The sequence below is a fragment of the Myotis myotis genome, unplaced genomic scaffold (assembly GCF_014108235.1).
Source record: "Myotis myotis isolate mMyoMyo1 unplaced genomic scaffold, mMyoMyo1.p scaffold_m19_p_18, whole genome shotgun sequence".
Taxonomy (NCBI): domain Eukaryota; kingdom Metazoa; phylum Chordata; class Mammalia; order Chiroptera; family Vespertilionidae; genus Myotis; species Myotis myotis.
In genome coordinates, this window is record NW_023416322.1 from 20,405,534 (window position 1) to 20,430,290 (window position 24,757).

Consider the following 24,757-nt stretch of genomic DNA (forward strand, 5'->3'; position numbering starts at 1 on the left):
TTCACACTGCATGTGTGATACACATTTCAATCAAGTTTCAGCGCAGTTACGAAGCCTTTGTCAACAGTGGCAAGTGGGCAAAGGCAGAAGGGCTCTACGGGGCGAGGGAAACCGCCAGAGGGGCTGGTCGGAGAGGAGGGTTCCTCGGGGACAGAAACGCGAGCAAACCTGGCCACGGGGGCGCTCGCCCGGGGTGGGGACGAGAGGTCAGGGGAGAGGGGAGGGGAGGAGGAAAGGAGCGCGGAGCGGCCGCGACCCGGCTGCCTTCGCGCCCCGAGCCCCCCACCTGCGGCTGGCCCTCCACCCCCGCGCCCCCGCTCCGGCGGGGCAGTGCCCTCCCTCCCGGCCCGCCGCCTGCATATCCGTTACCCCAGCGGCAGCGGGGCTGCGGGGGAGGGGAAGGTCAGCGGGCCCGGAGGGGCCGGCGCGGCGGGGATGCCGCAGTGGCTCCCCGCGGCACCGGGTCAAAGTCTGCCCCGGCGCGGGGAGGCAGCAAGAGCGGAAGGCGGCCGCGGAGGTCGGGCTGGCGAGACGGCGGCCCCTCCGAGTCCCCGCACACCCCGGCCGCCGCCGGTACCTCATACTGGATGTATTGCTTCCTCCACTCCGGGGTGATGTGCGCGGAGAGGTGCTCAGCGAACTTCATCTTGGCGTTCCCCCCTCACCCCCAACTCGGGTCCCGCAGTTCCAGGCGGCGGCAACGACGGCGGCGGCGGCAACAGCGATTCCGACTCCTCCCCACATGGGCCCCGGCGCGGCGCGGCGCTGAGCTTCTCTCCTCCTCCGCCGCCGCCGAGGTCTCCTCAGAGCCGCCCTCCCGCCATCTTCCTCCTCCTCTCCATAGCCCCGCCCCGCTCCGCCCACTCTACGTCATCGCCATGGTAACCGCCTACGCCGCCCCGACGGAAGGGGCTGAGTAAGGGGCGGGATTTGGGTACATTCCTCAAGGCCCCGCCTCTTCGGGGCCGGACGTGCTGGAGGCACCGCCCCTGACCTCTTCCTTCTGGCTCCTTTGGGTCTTACAGCTGCTCCCTACCGCCTCCCTGGGAAGCTGCAGTGTTGTTATTACAATTAATATTAATACTGTAGCGATAATCATTCATAAGAGACGTTTATATTTGCAAAGAATTGTGCAAATATTTTCCACTTTAATACTTATTCTTCATAAAACCCTTAAGGATGGATCAGAATTAATCCGAATGGAGTTAAGAGCCAAATGTATTTAAAGGAGCCAGATTTTACACGCTCTAGGTGCTCAGTAAATGCTTGTTGAATTTAGTGAAAGACATCAGTGCCAAAAATTGCATGCTGCTTCTGAATTTCAATGTAATTATCCAGTCCCAGGTCTACCAGAAAGGCCAGTAACAACACCTGGACTCCAACCAGGACTGGTGCAGTACCAACTGGACTTGTGAGTAAGCTTTCTGGGGTAGGGAGAGGGAAACCAATGTTGGGAGGAAAGAGAATCCCCTAGGGGTAGTAGCAAGCTCACCCCCAGGGGAGACCAGAAGTGGGTCCAGCATGCAGCTGAACTGTCCTCCAGGAGCATGGGGTATATAGATCATGCACACAGCGTGGCACTACTATGAGGGTAAGAGTAATTGTCCTGGAAGACCTGACTTGGGACAGAGACCCAGGTCCTTCCCTGGGTGGAGAAGTCCTAGATAATCATAGCTAACATCTATTAAGCACTCACTGTCCATGTACCAAACACAATTCCAAATTCCTTACATGTACTTTAATTTTTAATTCTCACAATTTTGATGAGATCCAGAGACTAGAGGACTACTGGGACCAGGACAGTATTCTGAGATACCAGTCTCTACTTTGGGCTTCTTTTTTTTCCCCCTCCATGTATTTTTCCCCTTTCCCTTCCTCTTAATTCATGCCAGTAGGGGTTCTGCAATCGTTTTCTCAAGAGAGGGATGAGGCAAATGGAAAATAGGCATAGGCTATGAGTCTTTCTGACTTTTGTGACACAAAAGCCTCAACCCCTGGTGGAAGGCTAATCAAGGTCAAAAAAGAAGAAGAGGAGGAGCAGCGAGGACTCCTCTCACCTCAGCACCGTAAGTACCTTCTGCTCACCATAACAATGCCTCTACGGGAGAAAGAGATAGGCAAAAAAGAGAGCTATGCTCCCAGGAAGAAGGCACAACCACAGAGAGAAAATAACTGCTCCGTGTGTCTAAGAAGACAGAACCAGGAGCAGCTGCGAACAAGATTGCTAGGCCTTTAGCCAGAATGGACTAGAATGGTAGATTCTTGGCAGCAACTCCTGTAGACTATGGTATCCTGCTCCCAACAGCAACATATCTTGGTGCCTCAACTGTGCACAAGATTCTGGAACCATGGCCCCACACCAAAGAAGAAAAGAAATCCTCAATATTAGCTCTATAACCAACAATTCTTAATTTTTCTCATGCCTGATCCGGAGTCCTGATACTCAGTTGGACATAAAAAGCCTAATTTATCTAAAGAAGTAGATTTAATAATAAGTTTCCTTATTCCTAGCATCACTTCAGATATTTCACTGACAGAACCATCAAATACTTAGCATTTATTGAAAATAGGTACTTTCTGTAGAGCACTGGGCTAGGTACTATGAATGATATTCTGAATAGTTTTACTCTGAATCAGAAGGGTCCCAGGCCTTACACTTTCTTTTGTAAATATGCAAATAACTCTTCACTTAACAAAACTTTATTAAGCACTATGATAGGCCAGTCACACCACTTTGACAATGAAAGATAGTTCAAAAATAAAATGACTATTTTTCCTTGGAGGACATCACAATTCAGTCAGAAAGACAGGCAGATAGACCAATATCTAGACCACAATGTGATATATGTGCTGTAACTGAGGTCTGTACAAGGAAACACACATCCAAATGGATGGTGACCCAGAGAAGGTGACTTTGAAACACAGTATTAAACAACAATCTAACCTGGAGAAAGACACCCAACAATCTCAAAGGTAAAAAGCAAGAAATCAGGGTTGTTAAAGAATGGCAAGAAATTGTCTGACCAGAATATCCTTTAAGGCAATTAAATGTTCCCTCCTCAAAGAAACTCTCTCTATCCCCTCCTCTCCCTTCTTCAGTCTGGCCCCTCAGCCACCTGGTGCACACCCTTCATTGCACTGCCAACAATAATTTGTGTCAAATTGTGAGCTCCTTGAAGACAAATTGCTCATTTCTCTTGTTTTCTCCAATTTCGCATGGTGCCTGGCTGGCACTCAAGAATTCAATAAATGTTGAAGGAACAAAGGAAAGAAAGAAGGGAAAAGAGAAGGAGGATGAAGGAAAGGAAAGAGAAGGAAAGGAAAGGAAAGAGAAGAAGGGAAAAGAGAAAGACAGTCCACATGGAGGAAAGTGGCAGGAAAAAAACATAAATTGGAACGAGATTGTGAAGGAATAGATCATGTCAGCACTGGCAGTGTGGCGTCTTTAAAAAGGTTTAAGCAGTAAGTGACTTACTCAGCCTTGGGAAAGTGGTATAGAGTAGCTTCCTGGTTTTGAACACTAGGCTCAGGGAATACACAGGCCTGACTTAAAACTCAAACTCAGGCATTTATAATCTTGAACAAAGTACATTAGCTCTTAAGACCTCAGTTTCTTTTTTTTTTTTTTTTTTTTTTTTTTTTAATTTTTTTATTGCTTAAAGTATTACAAAGGGTATTACATATGTGTCCATTTTATCCCCCCGCCCTAGACAGTCCCCTAGCCTCCCCTATCCCCCAATGTCTTATGTCCACTGGTTATGCTTCTATGCATGCATACAAGTCCTTTAGTTGATCTCTTACCCCCCTACCTCCTGCCCCGCAACCCTCCCTGGCCTTCCTGCTGCAGTTTGACAATCTGTTTGAGGCAGCTCTGCCTCTGTATCTATTATTGTTCAAAAGTTTATAATGGTCTCTATTATCCATGAATGAGTGAGATCATGTGGTATTTTTCCTTCATTGACTGGCTTATTTCACTTAGCATAATGCTCTCCAGTTCCATCCATGACGTTGCAAATGGTAAGAGTTCCTTCCTTTTTAGAGCAGCATAGTATTCCATCGTGTAGATGTACCACAGTTTTCTGATCCATTCATCTACTGATGGGCACTTAGGCTGTTTCCAGATCTTAGCTATGGTGAATTGTGCTGCTATGAACATAGGGGTGCATATATCCTTTCTGATTGGTGTTTCTGGTTTCTTGGGATATATTCCTAGAAGTGGGATCACAGGGTCAAATGGGAGTTCCATTTTCAGTTTTTTAAGGAAACTCCATACTGTCTTCCATAGTGGCTGCACCAGTCTGCATTCCCACCAGCAGTGCACAAGTGTTCCTTTTTCTCCACATCCTCTCCAGCACTTGTCGTTTGTTGATTTGTTGATGATAGCCAGTCTGACAGGTGTGAGATGGTACCTCATTGTTGTTTTGATTTGCATCTCTCGGATGATTAGTGACTTAAGACCTCAGTTTCTTTATCTCTCAAATGAGGATAGTAACACCCCCCCCCACCTCTGCAAACAGGTTGTTATGAGGATTAAATGAGATTCTATATACTTTAAAGCACTTAGTGCTTTAAAGGACTGGCCTTTCCTTGACAACTCAAAATTGGCAACCCCTCAAATACCTCTCTTAGCAGGGTGAAAAATGGACTACAGTGGGTGTGAACCAGAGACCAATTAATTAACACGAACCTATGTAGCACTTACTTTCTGCCAGACGCTGTTTTAAGTGCTTTACAAATACAAAATTATTTAATCCTCACAAGGACTCTAGGAGATTGCTACTATCATTATCCTCATTTTAGAGATGAGTCACTGAGACAGAACAGTTAAGAATCTTGCCTGGCCGGTCAGCTAAGTGGTTAGAGCATTGGCCCACAGACCAAAGGGTCATGGGTAAAATTCCAATCAAGGGCATGTATCTCGGTTGCGGGTTCGCTCCCAGCCCCCAGTCGGGACATGTGCAAGAGGCAACTAGTTGATGTGTCTCTCTCACATCAATGTTTCTCTCTTCCTCTCCCTTTCTCTTCCTCCCTCCCTCCTTTTCACTCTCTCTAAAAATCAATGGAAAAAATATCCTCGGATGAGGATTAAAAAAAAAAGAAGAATCTTGCTCAAGGTCACTTACCTAGTAAGTGGTCAAGCTGGGTTTGAATGCTGGCAATTCAGCTCCAGAGTCCTTGCTCTTTTTTTTTCTTTTTTTTTAAAAATATATTTTATTGATTTTCTTACAGAGAGGAAGGGAAAGAGATAGTTAGAAACATCGATGAGAGAGAAACATCGATCAGCTGCCTCCTGCACACCCCCCACTGGGGATGTGCCCGCAACCCAGGTACATGCCCTTGACCGGAATCGAACCGGGACCTTTCAGTCCACTGAGCCAAACCGGTTTCGGCCAGAGTCCTTGCTCTTGACCACTACATTATGCTGTTAATACAACCCACACCAGTCATAAGGATGGAGAGAAGGAGGTTTGACATGGGACTCTAACTCTAGTAACTGGGTAGATGCTGCTGCCATGAACCGAGATAAGGAATGGAAGTGGAGGGCAGGTTTGGGGCATTACTGCATGTGTTCAATGGCTGGCAATTTATGAGACATACAGTACTCCAGTGAAAGATACAGAACTAGAGCTTGGGAAAGAGATGTTATTGCTGAAGAAGGAGGAGCAATTCACATTTAGGGGATAATTAAGTACTGGTAAGTCTTCCCAGAAATGGAAAAGGGCCCAAGGGAGTATCCTGGTGTGAACCTGATAATGAAGATGAGACAAGGAAGGAGACTTGCGTACGGCCAGGGTTGGCCTAGCAAGACAACTGGGAGAGAGTGGTGTCAAGGAGGCCATTAAAAGATGGAATTTTTATAAAGGAGGCAGTGATCCAAAAAATGTCAGATTCTACTGAGAAGTTGAGTAGGATAACTTGGGTTTAGCAATTAAAGAGTCACTAGTAACCTCAGAGAGAGTGGCTTTGACAGAGTGAAGGGTTACAGACGGCTGAAGAGTGAACAGTGTTTTTTTTGTGTATCCTAAATTATATTTATTCTGTGTACAAGTTGTAGAACCACCAAGGGTGAAAATTTAATAGCATACTAAGCTATTTATCTAGAAATTCATAAGTTCTGAGTCTGAACACTTTATATTTATCACACGTAATTCTAAGTTTGGGAACAGTTATACTTACCACAAAATAACTGTTCTAAAACTTAGAATTATGTGTGATAAATATAAATATTGCCCTGTTGCTTGAGCACATGAGACTAGCGATCATGCTGAAGGGCGAGGAACTGACCTGCAAAAGGATTAAATCTTATGTTGTACCTCTCACTGAGGCCGAATAAGATGAATACTCAGCATGCTTATCTCTAGTTAGAGATTTCAAGTGATTTTTACTCCTTGTATTTTTCTGTGTTGCTTTCAATATTTACAAGGTGCATTTGTCAAATCTACAAAAAACAATAGTGTTAGCTGTTTAAATAACCCAGAACCAGGGATGCCCCATGAGTGTGAAAAAGAGTCTGCAGTATTACACACTGCAAGCCACAGGGAAGAAACCAGTGGACTAGCAGATACAGAAAATTAAGGAGACGGAAGCTCAAGCAAGGGCCCAGGAAAGGCAGAAGAGTACAGACAAAGGGAGAGATTAGCCTTTGCCATCATTTGAGGAGAGACATATCACTTGAGACTCTGGGGTAAGGGGAAGAGTAATGATTGGGGCAGATGTACATGCGTTTGTATTTGGAGGGGAGGAAGTTTAGGGGGGCACATATGAACTCCCTCTTTCCTCTCTGTAGGAGACAAGTGCATCCATTTGCTTGGGGAAATGGGAGCAGAATTAGGGAAGAGGTATGCAAGTAGTACCTTGAGTTTGGAAACTATTTATTTGTAATGGAATCAACTGGGATGATTTTATCAAATTTTCCAGATGTACTCAGCAGTCTAAGAGCAGGAGATGAGGGAAAGAATAGTGGGATTGCTCCAAGATCAGGAATTGTAGGAATTGCCTCAGGACAGGGAGATAAAGACATGGAGGTACTAATGGAAACAAAATAATAACAATTTTTTTCACATTCATTACTAAATTTAACCTTCATAGCAATGGATAAGGATTGAAAGGACATTAGGTTAAAGTATTATAGGAAAAGATAAGAATTTCAAAAGGATATTATAATCTCCATTGTACAGATGAGAAAACTGAGGCTTAGAGGATATGGTGGGCATTTGCCAGATTTTGGAGCTGCCTTCCTAGATAGAAGGATCCTCTTATCTCTTAGGTCTTATTGGGAGGCAAGATCTCAGCTCCAACTAGGCCTAAAGTGAGCAGATAGTCCTATCTCACCTCCTTGGCAGGAAGCAGATTTGGCCAGATACTTCTGCCACAGATCTTGCCTCATATGGAAGTACTCAATGACCCAGCCATAAGTAGATTACATTGTCAGAGGCTGCAACAGACGTAAGAGTCCAGCAGAGAAAATGGCAGTGAGTGTCCGAAGTTGGGCTGCCAACGGCAGTGTCCTAACCTGATTGTTTCTCTGGCACGACCTCTGCTGTGTTCTTGGCTGTGAGTTTTTCTTGGCTTCTGGATTTTTCTTAGGTTTTGTTTAGAGGTCTTCACATTGATATTGTGAGCAACCCAAAGCCATCCCATAAAATCTATTTCTGTTTAAGTTAACCAGTGTCATATTGTCTTGTTTGTAGCCAACTATGGCTTCTACCAAAGAACTGAGAGAAAGGGAAAATGTCTATGGATTTCCCTGATCTCACCATGTATCTCATCAGCTACAAACACACGCCATTACAGAATGACATTATTACTTACTGAAGAATCAGTCACGGTAACGGCCAGGAGACACCACTCTGAGTAGTCAGAGTGCTGTGCTATGGAATGAGATGGCGCTCTAACCAGTAGCCAATCTACAGTGATGCTTCTCCCAGTCAGACTACATGAACCTAGAAATCAAGGAGTAGAATCTTTATTCCATGTAAGGACCAAATCACAAAGTTTTTATATCTGTTTTCACGATGTTTGGCTCTCTCCTGGTTTAGGAGGCTTAAAACCCAGAGAAAGATTGCTCCCACCTAAAGACTCAACAACAGTTCCATTAAAGGGGAAGTTGAGGGCGGGGGGATAAAATGGACACATATGTAATACCCTTTGTAATACTTTAAGCAATAAAAATAAATAAATAAATAAATAAATAAATAAATAAAACAAAAAAATAAAAAAAATAATAATAAAAAATAAAAAAAAATAAAGGGGAAGTTGAGACAGCCATTTGGCCAATGTGTTAAATCCACAAGTAAAAGGGGGTTCCTATATTGCTGGAGTGATGGGTCCTGATTTTTAAGGGGAAATGGAATTTCTACAACAAATGAAATAATGGGTATGGGTGGTTTTTAAAACCAAGAGGAATCTTTAGGGCACCCTCTTATGCTGCCCTTCCAGCGGCAGAAGTTAAAGATATAGCAACCCAATTCAGACAGAGCACCAAGGGTTCAGACCCCTTAGAATGAAGGCTTGAGTTACCTCATCAGATAAAGCAGCATGACTAGCCGAGGTGCTGGCTGAAGGTACAAAAAGGAATATGAGATGAGAGTGGAAGAAAGTTATAAATACCAGCTATGGGCTTGGGGTCAGATGCAGAAATAAGGTCTGTATTAGCTACCCCATTTTCGCCCTTGAGTAACACATTTCCTTTGCTTGCCTTTTCGTTTTCCTCTAGTATTTTATACTACTGTGTTGGGGGTGGTGAGCTTTGTAAGTTAGATCTCAGGTTACACTAGATGAAGGTGGTACTGTGACCAAACTAGAGAGGCATGGACATCCCCTTGGAGCCAGGAGTTCCTCTTAGGCCTCTCTGGTTTCTCAGGCAGCAGTCCATTCCTACAGCCCCTCCAGTGACTTTGTAAGCACCTAGTTCCCTGTCTTCAGCCTTTCCCGCTTAAAATTGCTAAAGTGGTTTTCTGTATCTGTACCTAAGCCCTGACCAAAGAGCAAAACAAACAACACAATGCTGCAAACAATGTAAGACATGTTTATTTTTTTTTTTTATTGAATCAAAATGATTGGGTGATAGTGGTTTAGATTATTTGTTTGGGTTACTGTAAAGAGTTTTTGCTTTTTATTCAGACTCTAAAAATTGCTGCAGGCCATTATGTAGCTCACTTTGACGTGCCTTTGTCTTTTGTGAGTCTCACAGATGTTTTGATCAAAGACGAATCACTGTTTTCTGCCAACACTTACATCTTTAAAGTTAGAGAAAGAACCTTCCCCAAATTGTAGCTAGGTCCTTAGGGACAGGAACCATTTCTCATTCACTCTTAAAGCACTTATCACAGTAGACTCCACGTAGCAATGTAAATGGATCCTTTAATGTGTGCTTTTTTCACCCCAGGAGTGATAAGCATGACAATTTTGGAATCCATGCAGATCCATTCTTATAAAAACATGTCTTCAGAATCTGGACTTTTCACCAGTACATGGGATGGCTGGAAACCAGAGCTAGAGTGAGAGACCTGTATGCAAGGGGTAAGACAGATACCCAGGAAAGTCAGAAATCTGAAGCATTCCGGGAGCGGGGCTTTGTTAGCAAATGTGTTAAAAGTCCCACTGAGATACATAAGCCTTTTGGTATTCTGTTTAGTTGCTAGTACATGCAATGAAAAAAATCCTGACTTCAGGGAGGTTTGATTTTAATTTTAGTGTTTTTTCTTAATTATCAAATTAATACACATTAATTGTAGAGAATTTAGAAACCACAGGAAAGTGTAAAGAAGCGGAAAAAATAGACCCTCATCTTATCACCTAGGTTGGAGAAACTACTATCAACCTTTGGGCCTATCTGTTTTGTCTTATTAAGTTAATATAATTGAGGAGTTAGAGAAAATGAGAGGTTGGAGCAGAAACGTATCCCCCTCTTGTAAGTGTTAAGTGTTCCTGACATCAGGGTACAGGTTTCTGAGGAAAGAACCCCCTCCCCCAATTCACAAGACACCTCCAAAGCTACCCCAAACCTCTGACTCGGCCCATAAAACAAAGAGATGTTTTGTCTTGACTCCAAGGGAAGGAGTTCCTCCACTTTGCGTGACAGATTCTAATAAGAAAAACCAGTTAGGGAGGCCTGTCACATCCTTCCTACCAGTTTACAGTGCATTCCATCTCATCTCTTCCCAGCTGGCTTTTGAGAGCCAGGATCTGGCTAGAGGAGGGGGAAGTCAGCAAAGAAAAGAATCAGTTAGACGTGGAGAGATAGGGAGAAGGGTGTGAGTGTGTGTGTGTGTAGAAAGCGGAGTGTGTTGGTATGCCTGGGAGTGTGTAAGGAGTGTAGATTGGTCAGGTGTAATTTGAAGATAACTCTAATGGGCTCTTGCTAATGTGTGCCAAGGCAGAAGCAAAGAATGGGGGAGGAGACACCAAGCAGGAGACTATCTACTTAATTAAGAAAAACATGCATCATTTCCTGCTGCTGCTCTCTGTACACCTCTAAAAACTGTATTCTGATGACAGCCAAAAACCCCCCAGAAAAACCCCCACACATTTTATTTGTTCACTTCCTGAAATCCTGAAGTGAGCCACACACCCCCAGGCAAAGCATGCACTAAAATTCAAATAGATTCTTCTGTCTGCATGTGAATTGGAGGTTTGGGTCTTGCTCAATGCTATATTGCCTGAAACACAATGGGACAGACTCTCACCAGGGGACTTCAGTGATTAACTTCCAGATTATTTGGATTAGAAATTAAAATAATTCAGTAGTGTATTGGTTAATGCTTTCTTTTTATACTCCTCTAAAAAGAAACGTGTTGACTCTGTCTCCAAAATATCTCTTGAATCTCTTCACTTCTTCCTGTCTCCAAAGCACCAGTCGCTGTATCCTCTATCTCCACAGTTTCCTAGCTGGTGTCCCCCTCTTGGCCCTACACCATTGTCCACACAACACTCAGAGCATCTTTTAAAACATAAATCTCATTATGCCTTTCTCCTTAAAAAATCCTTCAGTGCGTCCCCTGACACATATGCTGGAATCCGGAATTACATGGCCATTTTGGATCAAGTCCTCACCTTCCCCCTCCTTCATCTTGATTCACCTTCCTCCTCATTCACAGTGCTGCAGCTTCACTAGTCTTTTTCCAGTTTCTTTGAGGCATCATCAAGCTCTTTTGAACCTCAGAGCCTTTCCATATGCGATTCTTCTGCATAGATATTCTCCTCCCTTCTTAATCACCCTTTGAACTTCAGCGTAAATATCATTGACCATCCATGCCAACCTCACTTAGGTTCTCCCTATTATACATAGCACTCTGTACATTTCTTTTACCATTTTTATTAACATTGGTGAATATATATTTATCTGTAAGACTGTTAAGGTCCGGATTCCCCAATAGATGGCAGATTCTAAGAAAATAGTGGTTGTGTCTATTTTGCTTCTGCTGTATCCCCTAGTGCCTGGCGCAGTACCTGATACATAGTAAGTGCTCAGTACTTATTGAATGGATGATTTAAATTATTTAAGTTTGAGGAGTTAAAAAAAATAATTACCAGCCCTAGCTGATTTGGCTCAGTGGATAGAGCATCGGCCTGCGGACTGAAGGGTCCCGGATTAGATTCCAGGTCAGGGCCCATGCCTGGGTTGCGGGCTCAATCCCCTGTAGGGATGTGCAGGAGGCAGCCAATCAATGATTCTCTTATCATTGATGTTTCTATCTCCCTCTCCCTCTCCCTTCCCCTCTGAAATCAATAAAAATATTTTTTAAATAATAATAATAATAACAATAATTACCAAAAAGGTAATTTTCTTGTGTCTGTTTTCTAATACAGGACACATAAAAAACACACTCGTTAAATACTATTGATTGGTTAACTTTAGATTGATGTTTTGGGTGGGAATAAAGGTATCACACCTGGAGGCAGGTTAGGATCAAAGGTATGTTATGTCAACTTTATTTAAATAAAAAGCAAAGAGAAACACACGTGTACGCGCACACAGCACCCAGGCATAATTACAGTCAACCCTTTTCTTACTGTGGTCAAAGTGAAACTGCTACAGTGAGAATTAGGTACAAACATTTCTAATTACTTTAATAATAGGGCCTCTTATAAGAAGAAGAAATCAAGACGTACTATAGCTGAATATTACTGGGCATGGTTGTGTTATATGCAGTGAGAGACTATGATTGACTAGAAGGGGCTGTGGACTGAAGTCAAATCTCACTGGATTCAGTAGGCTTAGAAAGAGAAGAGTAAATGTGAGATATATGGGAAAAGCCCTTTCTATCAGGCCAGAAGATATTTCAAATCTTGAGCATTCGATTCAGTAGACAGCCCAATGATTGGTATCATACTGTGGATTAATTTTTGCATAAAATCATATCACAGGAAGCTGTAGACTTAACTTGAGAAGCTAAACTGCATTCACCCTAGTATTCCTGTTGATATTTCTGGGCATGTCGGGTATAGCAGAGGTTTTATTTGTACCTAGGGGCATGATAACAGCCATCGGAGTGGGGCAAAGAGAGGCAAGGCTCATAAGATTGGTTCAAAGACACTGTTTCAAGGTCATTGTCAGTGGGAGGGATGATTAAGCCCCAAACAGCATCTGTCCTTGTGATTGTCTTCTAGCCCACCTGTGCGGAGGGAACAGGACTTGCATATGGTGGAGAAAAACAAAGTAGAAGGCAGATCTGTCTACAAACAGGTTACATAGTTGGACACAGTAGACCAACCTATAACCGGATCAGAGAAGGTGTGGAAGAGGACACTGGGTGCTAGTGGCATTAAGGAGAAAAGCATATGGAAACAAAAAGTACTAGTTCATGACCACCCAGGACTTTCAGAGCCACTTGGAAAGAATTTATTATGGGTTGAATTGTGTCCTCCAGAAAGAGATGTTGGAGTACTAGCTCCCAGTACCTCAGAATGTGACCTTTGTGGAAATAGGGTCATTGCAGATGCAATCAAGTTAAGATGTGGTCCTTAGGGTGGGCTCTAACCCAATATTACTGGTGCCCTTATAAGAAGTGGAAAATACCATGTGAAAGTGGAGACACACCAACAGAAGAGCAAGTGATGACAGAAGTAGACATTGGAGTGACGCAGCTGTAATCCAAGAAATGCCAAGGATTGAGGAGCACCACAGAAGCTAGAAAGAAGCAAGGAAGCATGGCTCTGCAGTCACCTTGATTTGGGTAGTTTCTGTTGTTTTAAGCCACTCCCTGTGTGGTACTTTGTTACAGCCACTCTAGGAAACTAATACAGAATTTGAGACAAGATTTTCAGAGTGAGTAGGACAGAGCCAAAGAGAGGACATTTCACTGCTGTTACTTTGACCGTAATTTTCCCCATAGATTAGTGAGGCCAGAGAAACACAATTTTTATATAACATCATATAAATAAAATGCCAGGCTGCTAAGCTTTAATTTGCTGTGCACTATCTAGTACATTTCATGCAACTTTAAGACCTGCCTGTGTCTAATTAAATAAGAGAATGTATGGAAAGCTCTTAAAGCAGCACCTGCCACCTGGTAAACCTGTAAACCTATTAATGTTAGAGTCAATCATTATTATCATCATCTCATTATTCTGATCCTAGAGCTAGCTCTCAGGAGCTCATCCCTCTTCTGCATTTGAGAGCTGCCGGGAGCTGCTGAGAAAACCTCACACCTAGGCAGTCAGGTGCCACTAAAAATTAAACATCACCATCCTCACCAAAGTCCTCCACCCGGCCTGGGTTTCCCTAGTAAATAGTCTCCCCACTTTCTACAACCAGCATTTCAAATTATGCCTCTTTAAACCTCCACCCTCTCCTTTTCTCCACTTACTCCCAGCAGGTGAGCTCAATTCCCAGCACTAAGAAAAGAGGAGCCCTTAGAAAAATAATGCCAACTCCCTTCACCAAACCTATTACCCCAAATGTGTCCGCAGCTACCCTGCTATTTGGGCATTTGAGATGCCCTGGCGCCATATATATTTTACTGATTTCAGAGAGGGAGGGAGAGGGAGAGAGAGATAGAAACATCATGAGATCGAATCATTGATTGGCTGCCTCCTGCACGCCCCCCACTAGGGACCAAGCCCACCCCAGACATGTGCCCTTGACCAGAATTGAACCCGGGACCTTCAGTCCACAAGCCGACGCTCTATCCACTGAGCCAAACTGGTGAGGCCTGCCCTGGCTTCTTTTGAGTTTAGCGATTCTGTCTTCACTGGTCCCTCTTCCTCATTCACACTTTACCTCCATAACCAAGGGTTGTTCATTCTACTTCCTAGATATCTCGCCAATCCACACACTTTTGGGTTGTCTCCATGGCCACCAGCTTGGCTCATACAAACCTGATTGTGTCACCGTCCTGCTCAAATCCCTTCAGTGATTCCCTACAGTTCTACAGATCCAGCAAGTCCTTCACATGCTTACAAGACCTTCCCCTTCTTCAGCCCCCCCATAATCTAAGCTCTATCAATTTTTCTAACCTCACTTCTTTCTCTGTATTTTTTACATGTTATACTCTAGGCTAGAAAGTAACTCAAAATACCTCCACTTCCTTGTTAAAATAACTAACACGTAAATAGTTCATATTATGTGCTGGACACATAGCAACTCATTTGTAAGGACAGCAAACCTATAAGCTAAGTACTGTGATAAGGAAATAAAGGCACGGACATTAAGTGACTGGCCCAGAGTTTTAAGGAAAGTAAGTGCTAAGCCAGGGTTTGAACTAGGAATACTGGCTGTGCAGTGCACATCCCTGTGCCACTCTGACCTTGTTCTCAATCTTCTCCCCTCAGCCCCAGCATACATCCCCATCCTCTTAATTTGGCTGATTCCACTGGCTCCTTGATGTCTCAGGGTAAACATCCCTTCCTCGGAGTCAGGCCTCCTTGCTTAATGTCTTCATGCCTTCCTAGCCTTCCCTCGTTGTTATTATTTAACATCTATCTCCTCTGCTAGATTGTAAGCTCATGTCTGCTTTATCGACGGCCATATCCTCACTTCTTAACACATGCCTGGCATATAGTAGGTGCTCATGAAGTATTTCTTGATTGAATAAAAAGATGCAAAGAGCTTCATGTGTATAGAACACATAACACAGTGCCTAGCACATAGCAAAGACTTGATAAATACATATTTGATACTGTGTTCAGGAAATGGCAAGGAAGCCGGTTTGACTAGTGTCAAGGGTGTGCAGGGAGGTTTTGGCAAATGGTTCAAGTCTTTTTAATGAGCCCAAGGAAGAGAGACTTGCATCATGGAAGGGGTTATCAGCAGTATGTAATCTTGCAAAGGCAAATATTAGCATTTCAAAATTCTTCCTACCCAGCCCGAGATGGTTTGGGATTTTTCTTTTAACCGCATCACCCAAGTTTCTTAGAGCAGACTTCAGCAAAGTGTAATTGGTATGCCCAGGGACCTTGGCCTAGTCAGAAGCATGCACTAATGACCCAGGTGAAAACAAAGATCTACTGTGGGTGTGTTCTGTGTATAACGCAAACAGCTACCTTCTCCCTACTCAAAAAGGCCTATCTGAAATTCTAATCTCCCCGAGCACAGCTGAAGATTTCTTATTTCTCTCTCCTTTGGAAAAAGTAAATAATTTATTACCCTCCAAAGGCTTCTGGGACCCCTGGGTTAATCCCTTCAAAAAGCGTACATCTGGACACCCTCACTTCATTACAATTCTAGACTTGAATGCTACCAGGTATGTTTTTTTCTACCCTACACTGAGCGGTGCCAGGGAGTCTAGAGACAGCAGTCAGCAAGGCAGATTCGAATCATTGTCTCTTTGTGGCTGTGTGTTGGCAGCCACAACAACAGCAGGCTCAGCCTTCAAGGCGCAGTCTACTTCTCATCACCCTTCAGTGACCCTCAACAGGAAAACTGGAAAGAGAAAGGAATGACTTCCAGGGAAAACAGCTGATCCACCACCTGTACAAACACGCACCTAACTGGCCTGACACGAGCGTCCTTGGGGAAGGGCTCTGGGGAACGAGAGGAATTGCCAACATGTGCAGTCAAGCCGCTGCGCTCGGCACGTGCCAGCCCTACAAAAGGTTGCGCTATCTGCCAGACAGCACCAGCGTCACCAAGCTGCTTTATTCCTAGCCATTTTGTTAAGTCAGATCCCCACCAACTACAGGGTAGTGATTGTACAGGGCTCCTGTCACCGGGTCAGCATCTTTGGCCCTGTTTGCACACCACAGGAGACACCTATTCTTTTCTCACTTTCTGGTCTATGGCTAGCTCTTAATTATATTTGCCGCCAAGAAACCGGTTAATGAAGGGATATTTCGTGGCCTTTGGCAGAAACCTCAGACTCAGCAACCAAGGAGCTGAAAGCCCTGACCTCAAGGCAATCTCCACACCAGCCTCCTGCCTGATGCATATTTCAAAGGTTTCCAGGTTTTAAAGCATGGATTACTTTTGCAAATGAAAAATTGAACAAGCAAAAGCATTTAGTGGCATGTTATTACAGTTGCAACGATTTTGAAAAGGCTGCCTGGTTTAACTAGAGGCGGAATTTTAAATGAATATAGACACAAATATCCGTTGCTTCCCCCCCCCCCCCATTATTTCCTGTTTATTCTACCTTGATTTAAAATATCGTATATATTGATCCCCATCTAAGGTTTCTTACCATTATAACATGCATATGTCAACCTACTGAAAAAAATATGTATAGTAATAAAATATTGAATAGTTTTAGAGGCATTCAATACCCAGCCACCCCCCAAATAGGTTGTTTGTTTGTTTTATCTCAATGGGATTTTGCATGGTAATGAAAATTTAAAATCTGCTAGAATGGTAGTGTCATATTCTTTCAAATATTTCAAACCTTTCATTTGTAAGGTAAATAATTAAAACAGAAAGTAAAAGAAATCAGTGTCTTCACCACAAGGTAGCATTTAGTCCTTGCCGGCCAGGTATGTGGCATTTTCCTGAATGCCATTCGTCGAAATACATTCATTGTACACCTACTATGTACCAGGCACTTTCTGAAATGAAAATATTACAAACACACACTTTTTTCCCTCAGACAGTTCAAATCTAGAAAGCAAAAAAAGAAAATTACAATATAATGTGGTGAATATTATGGGAGTACAATGTATGATAACTATACTAAGATGTATAAATGAAAGAATTAATGAAGGAATGAATTAGCATGGATAGTTACAGAGTATAATAAATTCAGCATAGATGGCAGGCAATAAATATAGAGTCTTCAGCAAAAATGGAACATGGAATATTTTTAAGTGAAGAAAGTTTCAAGAGAACTCTAAAGGTTACCAATTTTAGCTGTAGGGTTAAAAGAGAAATGAGAAGTCCTACATTAAATTTATGTACAATGCATTGGCAAAGCTAGACTTAAACACAAAACATATGATAGTGCAGAACTAAACTGCATAACCTAGGACAAATAAGAGAGCTAGGAAACAGATTGTTATAAAACAGTATTAAACTCTGATTTTGGATTTATGAGTGTCCTTGTCCAATTATCATGACATACCTATTTTAATTCCTCCATTCTTACTGTAATTAACCACAGTATAAGCTACTCCAAGTAGAAGGTATTAGAAAGGGATATAAGATAAAATCGAGCCAATTCTTCCCTTTTGGTCCTTCAAAACACAACGTAATATCCATTTTCACCACTAAGGGAACAAAACCCACATTTGTCACACCCTCAGAAGAAAGATAAAAATTTTATACATCAAACAAAAACTCATCAAGGACTTCTGTGGGCACAAACTCAGTCCCAGAAAAAAGAGAGAAAGAAAGAAAGAAAGAAAGAAAGAAAGAAAGAAAGAAAGAAAGAAAGAAAGAAAGAAGAAAGAAAGAAAGAAAGAAAGAAAGAAAGAAAGAAAGAAAGAAAGAAAGAAAGAAAGAAAATGAAGGTAAATATATGTCCAAAAATATGGTAAGTTTTGGCTCTTAAGAGGCAGTATGTTGTAGTAGATTTGATGCTAAGGAAGTGGGTTCCAACTTTATTATTATTTTGCTATATAACCTTGGTCATCATTGCCTCATCAATAAAACAGGAATAATAATGCATGCCCTACCTATTGGATTAGAGCACATGCTTCTTTTTTTTTTCTAAGAATTCATGCTTCTTAAATAAAATAACATGTGATATTTTTTGAAACATTGTGAAATATAAAAATCCTTTATTAGATTTGTTGCACAATTGAATGATATAGTTCTGATAGGATGGTATTTTTCATTTCTAAAGGATGAATGCTTTTATTACAGGGAAAAGCATATTACACTATATGAAATCTTCTCTAACAATCCATGCAATAATAGGATTGAACTAAAAGGAATACTACAATTTATCTATTTCAGATGGAACTATTTCTCGTTCCAGTGCAGTTTCTCCTTCCTTCCTTCCTTCTTTCCTTCCTTCCTTCCTTCCTTCCTTCCTTCCTTCCTTCCTTCCTTCCTTCCTTCCTTCTCTCCCTCCCTCCTTCCCTTCCTCCCTTCCTCCCTTCCTTCTTTTCTGTCCTTCTCTTTCCCTTGCTAATGCTTTCATCACATCTTCATAACATTTTCTAAGGCTGTTTCTTGGCTTTTCTCTTAAAATATTATTTTGATTATCAAATCTTTATTGAAAACCTAAATAAAAAATATTCTAAACCTATTCTTTCCCCTAACAAAGTCTAGCCTCGGTTCTGCCAAGAACATCTAGAAGTTGATAAAAATAGCACATTTCTTTATTTGGACTCAAATGACTTATACTTCTGTGGACCTGTCCAAATGTTAAATAATAAATTGTTGCCTCTGAATAGAGTCTTCTTCACCCAGGACGCAGTAGGGAAAAAAACGTGTTTTAGATGAGTCATTTATCCGGAATAATTTCCCTTTGGATCAGTAGACTCATTAGGCGAAAAAAATATATAAAGGCATGTGAGTAATTTTCCATGTCTCTGGAGTTCAATACCTGAAATGTCTCATAAGCCTTCTGCATCACAAGACGGTTTATTTAAAAATGCAGGCACATCCTCCTCTCTGCTGTGCATGTCCCTTCCTCTTGAACAGCGTCAGCCAGTGCCCCTTGTGCTTGTGTGTCATCGTTCTGAACTAGCATGTCTGAAAGAGCCAGGCAGAGAGCCTTTCCTCCTCCTCGCCTTTTAGCAACGAGGACAATAACCAGAGTTATTAATAATCTAAACCCCACGTGCACAAGGCAAAGGTACAACTTCCGTAATTATAGCGAGCTACGGCCGAATCGCCACCTACGCATTTGCTGCTGTTATTGGGGAAAAAAGGGAAATATTGCTTTGGCTCAAAGAAGGGGGAGGGAGAGGTGGAGGCCAGGGAGAGGAGGAGGCAGACCCTGTCTTTGACAGGAGTGTTCCAACTGAGAAAATCATTTCTCACCCTCAGCCAGGAGCAGGTGAACCACAGAAACAGGGAGCGTGTTGTTCATGACCCCTGCCAGAAACTGCAAGGAGATGAGGACACTCATCAGGAGAGACAGTGCCCTGCATGGTGATCTCAAGCTTTGATTTTTTTTTTTTTTTTTTGGTTAAAAGAGACATTTCAAATAATTGTATAGCCAACACTCCTACATTAGTCTGTCTTGCTATTGTATATTGCATGGATGCTCTGCTAGAGAAATTTGATCAATATATTAGATTCCTGGCAGAAAGATGCTATCAGACAATGCATGTATGCCTTGACATAGCTCAATTTCAATTCATCCAAGAAGGTATTGATTTTCCTCTCGCAGAAGTGCACACATACATACTAAGAGCGGTTACAGAGGATGGGGGTTGGGCAGCCATTTATTTAAGAACAGACAGCTCTGCCATTCCCCAAATGCATTCGAAATACCCTCTGGTTTGGTGACTTAATATTTGGATGATCAATACAAACCCCTCACATCATGATTAAATCAATGGCTAAAGAGGAAAAAAAAAACCCACACACAGTTTTTCTATGCTCACTCTTCGAATACTAAAAACTCAATCAACTTCTTCAGAAAATGTAGCCCTTTTAGACTCCTATTCCAGGCTTACTTCGTATGAAATGGCTTCCTGAAGCCACATCTCCCTAATTCAACTGGAATGAATTCTGTATTATTTGATCACAGTGTTCTTGCCCAATACCTGGAGGCATATTAACACTTCCTTAATCACTCTATCGTTCTCCCCTTGTTTCTGGTGGTCTCTTTCTGACATAGACCATTGTGGCAGATATTCAAGCTGCTCTCTGAATATTTCCAGTTCATCACCTTCTGGAATTGGGCTAGGATTATACTTCCTGGTCCCTTTGTAGTTAGGTAGGGCTTTGTGATCAGTTCTGACCACTGAGTTATGCGTAAAAGTAACCTGTGACACTCCCACGTTAAGCTTTTGATTGTCTATGGGAGAGCTTCCAGAGAAAAATATTGATATATTAGACTTCATACAAATTAAGAACTTTGACATGATAAAAGGCACCATTAACAAAATTAAAACACAAGAACCAAATTGAGAGAAAATATTTTCGAAACATATAACAAAAAGTTGCAAATCGATAGAAATGTGTGCCTCAAATGTAAATTTTGCAGGAGAAATATAAGTAACTGATAAACATATTAAAATACACTTAATCTCAGTTGCAATTAGGGAAATACAAATTATAGCAAAATATGCCATTCTTGTCTATTCAGTAGACAAAATTTAAATGAAAAAAGCTTAATAGTTTCCAGAATTGGCAAGGGTGTGGGGAAATGGGCATTCTCATTCCTGCTGGTATAACCTTACTGAAGGGCAATAAGCAGTATCTTTCAAAATTACAAAAATGAATTTTTTACCCCCGAATTTTATTTCTAGGAACCTAACCTATAGAAGTATTTGCATATAATATTAACATTTATTGAACACATACCATGTGTCAAGCCGTAACTGCTTTATTTATATTAATCAGTTACCCTGTAAATTAAGTTCTATTCTTATCCCATTTTACAAATGAGGAAACAGAGGCAGAGAGACAAGCAACTTGCTTAAGTTAACACAACTATTAAGTGCAGAGATTCAGAGCTAGAGATTTCGCTTCCGTGTGACACAGCAGACACTATGCTGTCTTTCTCATACGCATATGCATAGAGATATATATTGCACCATTATTTGTAATTTGCAAAAGATGAATAAAACATAAATGGTCATCAATAGAAGAAATGGTTATGTGGTAAGTTCAAATTACAGAAAATAATGCAGTAATTCAAAAAATGAACCCAAGAGCATTGAAAACATCTAGTCACACAAAAACATGTAGAATGTTCACAGTAGCATTAGCAAAAAAGTGGAAACAACCAAAAGGCCATCAACTAATGAATGCACAAACCAAATGTAGTCTATCTGTGCAATGGAATATTATTCAGCCATAAAAAGGAAGGAAGTACTGACACCTGTTACATCATGAATGTATCTTCAAAACGTTATGCTAAGTAAAAGAAGCCAGATACAAAAGGCCACATATTGTATGATTCCTTTTATATGAAACTAGAGGTTCAGTCCACAGATTCGTGTACTGGTGGGGTCCCTCGGCATAGCTTGCGGGGATCAGGCCAAAACTGGCAGTCCAATGCTGCCTACCGCGCCTGTGTGCTGCTCCTGCTAATCCTGGCCCCACTGTGTCTACTGCCATAGTTCCCCTAGTTGGCTTGCTGCCGCTCTGCTGTGGTCTCCAGACTGTGGTGGCCAGCTGTGAGCCCTGTGTCTGGCACCCGTTGGTCAGGTGAGTGGTGCTCCCACTGTGGGAGCGCACTGACCACCAGGGGGCAGCTCCTGCGTTAAGCATCTGCCCCCTGGTGGTCAGTGCACATCATAGCGACCAGTCATCCAGTTGTTCGGTTGCTTAGGCTTTTATATATATACTAGAGACCTGGTGCACAACATTTGTGCACTTAGGAGGTGGCGGGGTCCCTCAGCCCAGCTTGCACCCTTTCACAGTCCAGGAGCCCTCAGGGGATGTCTGACTGATGGCTTAGACCCACTCCCCACAGGGATGCTCCTGCATTGAGCGTCTGCCCCCTGGTGGTCAGTGCACATCATAGCGACCGGTCGTTCCACCGCTCGGTTGATTTGCATATTACCCATTTATTATTATATAAGATAGATGGTCAGAATAGGCAAATCTAGAGAGACAGAAAGTATATTAGTGATTTCCAGAAAATTAAGGGGATGGGAATTGGGACTAAGGTAAAGGGCTTCTCTTTGGATGATGGAAATGTACTAGCATTGGGAGTGGTAATGGTTTCACAACATGGTGAGTATACTAAAAACCTTTGAATAGCATATTTTTAAATGATGACATTTTATGTTATGTGAATTGTATTTTAATTTAGAAAAAGATTACGGTAGGTACCACCACAAGAAGATGTTAAATGAAAAAAGCAAACCTCAAAACAATATGAATAGTATGTTTCCATTTATGAAAAAGGAAACTATATATGTGTTTGTAAATGCATAGAAAAAAATCAGGAAGAATACATACTAGTCCGTTAACAGAGGGTTTCTCTAGAGCAGTGGTTCTCAAACTGTGGGTTGCGACCCTTTTGGCAGTTGAACAACCCTTTCACAGGGGTCACCTAAGACCATCCTGCATATCAGATATTTACATTATGATTCATTACAGTTATGAAGTAGCAATGAAAATAATTTTATGGTTGGGTCACAACATGAGGAACTGTATTTAAAGGGCCAGAAGGTTGAGAACCACTGCTCTAGAGAGAAAATGTATTTGGGAGAGAGAAGTAAAAGACTCACTTTTTACTCAGTATACTTCTGTTTTGCATTTCTTTACAATAAGCATATATTACTTCTATTATTTTAAAAACAAAAAAAAAATGAAAATAAAAAATTGAAACATAATTAAGCAAGTAATCAAAAATAACCTCCATAAATAAACCATAGGCAAAATAATAGGACATAATGGGAAAGGCCTGGGCTTGTAGCTTTAATGACTTAGGTGGCTTTAGAAAGTTCATCAAGCATCTCTCAGCCTCAGTTTCCTTATCTGTCAAACAAGGCAACTGGACTGGATGAGCACCATGAAACTTTCAGCTCTAGAATCTCTGGATTCCACAACAGGCCATCTCCCTTATTGCTTTGTTACCAAGGTTACTTGCAGCTCCAGCTTTTCAGACCAGGTTTTACACAAAGCATCAAATACACTCATGAATTGACGCATATTCCAAGATCACAACCTTATGGAAACAGGATCATCAACCCCACTGCCCAGCTTCCACTTAATTATGACCCTTTTTGTTTGATCTGATTGCCATTAGTTATACAGACCTAAGGCTGAATCGAGTAATAAAATAATTCTTGGACAAACAAGATAATTGGCCAAACAGTTCTTTTTTCTTTTTTTTGTATAATACATTGAAATCTCATTTCAGAAAGCATGCTACTCTGAAATAATTTATTTTCTTTTCATCATGTACTGTTGATTTTGCTGGCCCTGGACAAACAAAGAGGAGGTTAAAAGAAAGAGAGAGGCACAATTACCCTGGGAGCTCAGGGGTGCAAAGGAGGAGGGCTCAATTAAACACTGTACATGAATGAACAAACAGATATATGAGAAAATGAGAGAAATTCCTGTTCTCTTCACCTCCAGCATCCCCACTCCTCTGCTTGGTGTCCAGGCCACTGCAGTGAACAGTGGAGATGATGTATGGACCTGAAGGGCATGGAAGAGAATCCTCCAGAAGCTGAAGCTCATCCTCAAAAAACTGGACCAACTCCATCAAGCACAGTGATGGCCCCAAAAGTACCAGCATTCTACCCTCTCCCATATTCCATGGGAGATAGTGAAGTACAGTACAAAGAGCCCGGACTTCAGGGCCTGTAAAGCCTGGGCCCATCTGCTGTCTCTGCCACTGACTGTATCTGTGACCTTGGACACTGTAAAAACTACAGCATTGCCATGAAGGTTAACAAGATAACCGATATAAAATGCCTGCAGTTTCTGGGCACACCGTGGGCAATTAATGAAAAACATAATTATTTTTCCACTTTTAATTCCTAAAAGTTTTGGGTGATGGCCTCAAGTTTTGCCCAAAGTAAGCCTGGAGGCCTGCTTCAACAGGATTTGTTTCTAAGAGCAAGAGGACAGCCCACATTAAATCCACTCTTGTGGACTTTAAATAGACAGTTTGGGTGCTAACTTCCAAATCTAGAACTTTGGTTCCTATCTCTCTCCAGGCCATCATACTCACAGCTGAACTGTTGGGCTCTGGGGTCCCTCAAATATTACCTGTGCCAACATTGCTGGTCAGAAGAGTCATGTGGGAAATGAAAGCATGGGAAAGGCTACAGGATAAGGAAGAAAAAGTCATGAGTGGCTTCCACAAACAAGCCATCAGATCAAGTTATTTTCAAAGAATGGAGATTTTAACCAATGTCACCCCAATACAATTAATTAATTAGAAAATAAATTAGATAAATAAATAATAAATAAAAGAGCAGAGCTGTTTCCACTTCTCTCCGAGGTGCTTACACTCTCCCAAGCCACCTGTTAGGATATCTAAGACAGAATACCCCTGAGTATGTGCCTGACTTCACCTCTGTCCTGACTGTGGGACCAAGAGTAGATTCAGGTCCTAGAACTGTCACTTTGGGGCACTTTTGTTAAGGGGGCTCACACTGTACATGGACTTCTTCTCTCCGACAAGCAAATTCTTTTGATTCTGTTCATTTTAATTCCTCTGAAAGAGGACCTCCTTGGCACACTTAATCTTGTCGTGCCAGGCCCTCACTGGGAGGGAGTTTCTACCTCTGTCTG

The 24,757-nt window shown here is 42.1% G+C and overlaps 1 protein-coding gene and 1 long non-coding RNA gene across 5 annotated transcripts in view; one reads left to right on the forward strand and one right to left on the reverse strand.

The window, feature by feature from the left end:
* The window catches only part of XPR1 (xenotropic and polytropic retrovirus receptor 1), a 106,379-nt gene extending 105,565 nt beyond the window's left edge, over positions 1-814 (reverse strand). For 2 of the 4 annotated variants that reach the window (XM_036343170.1, XM_036343171.1), the window contains exon 1: positions 578-814. In XM_036343170.1, the coding sequence (XP_036199063.1) occupies positions 578-646 (69 nt within the window). In that variant the 5' untranslated portion in view covers positions 647-814. The remainder of the gene's footprint in view (positions 1-577) is intronic. The other 2 variants (XM_036343168.1, XM_036343169.1) reach the window with 2 other exon arrangements.
* LOC118672964 overlaps positions 778-24,757 on the forward strand; it is a 28,716-nt gene continuing 4,736 nt past the window's right edge. Inside the window, exons 1-2 of the long non-coding RNA XR_004973265.1 lie at positions 778-881; positions 1,339-1,411. This is a non-coding gene — a long non-coding RNA (uncharacterized LOC118672964). The remainder of the gene's footprint in view (positions 882-1,338; positions 1,412-24,757) is intronic.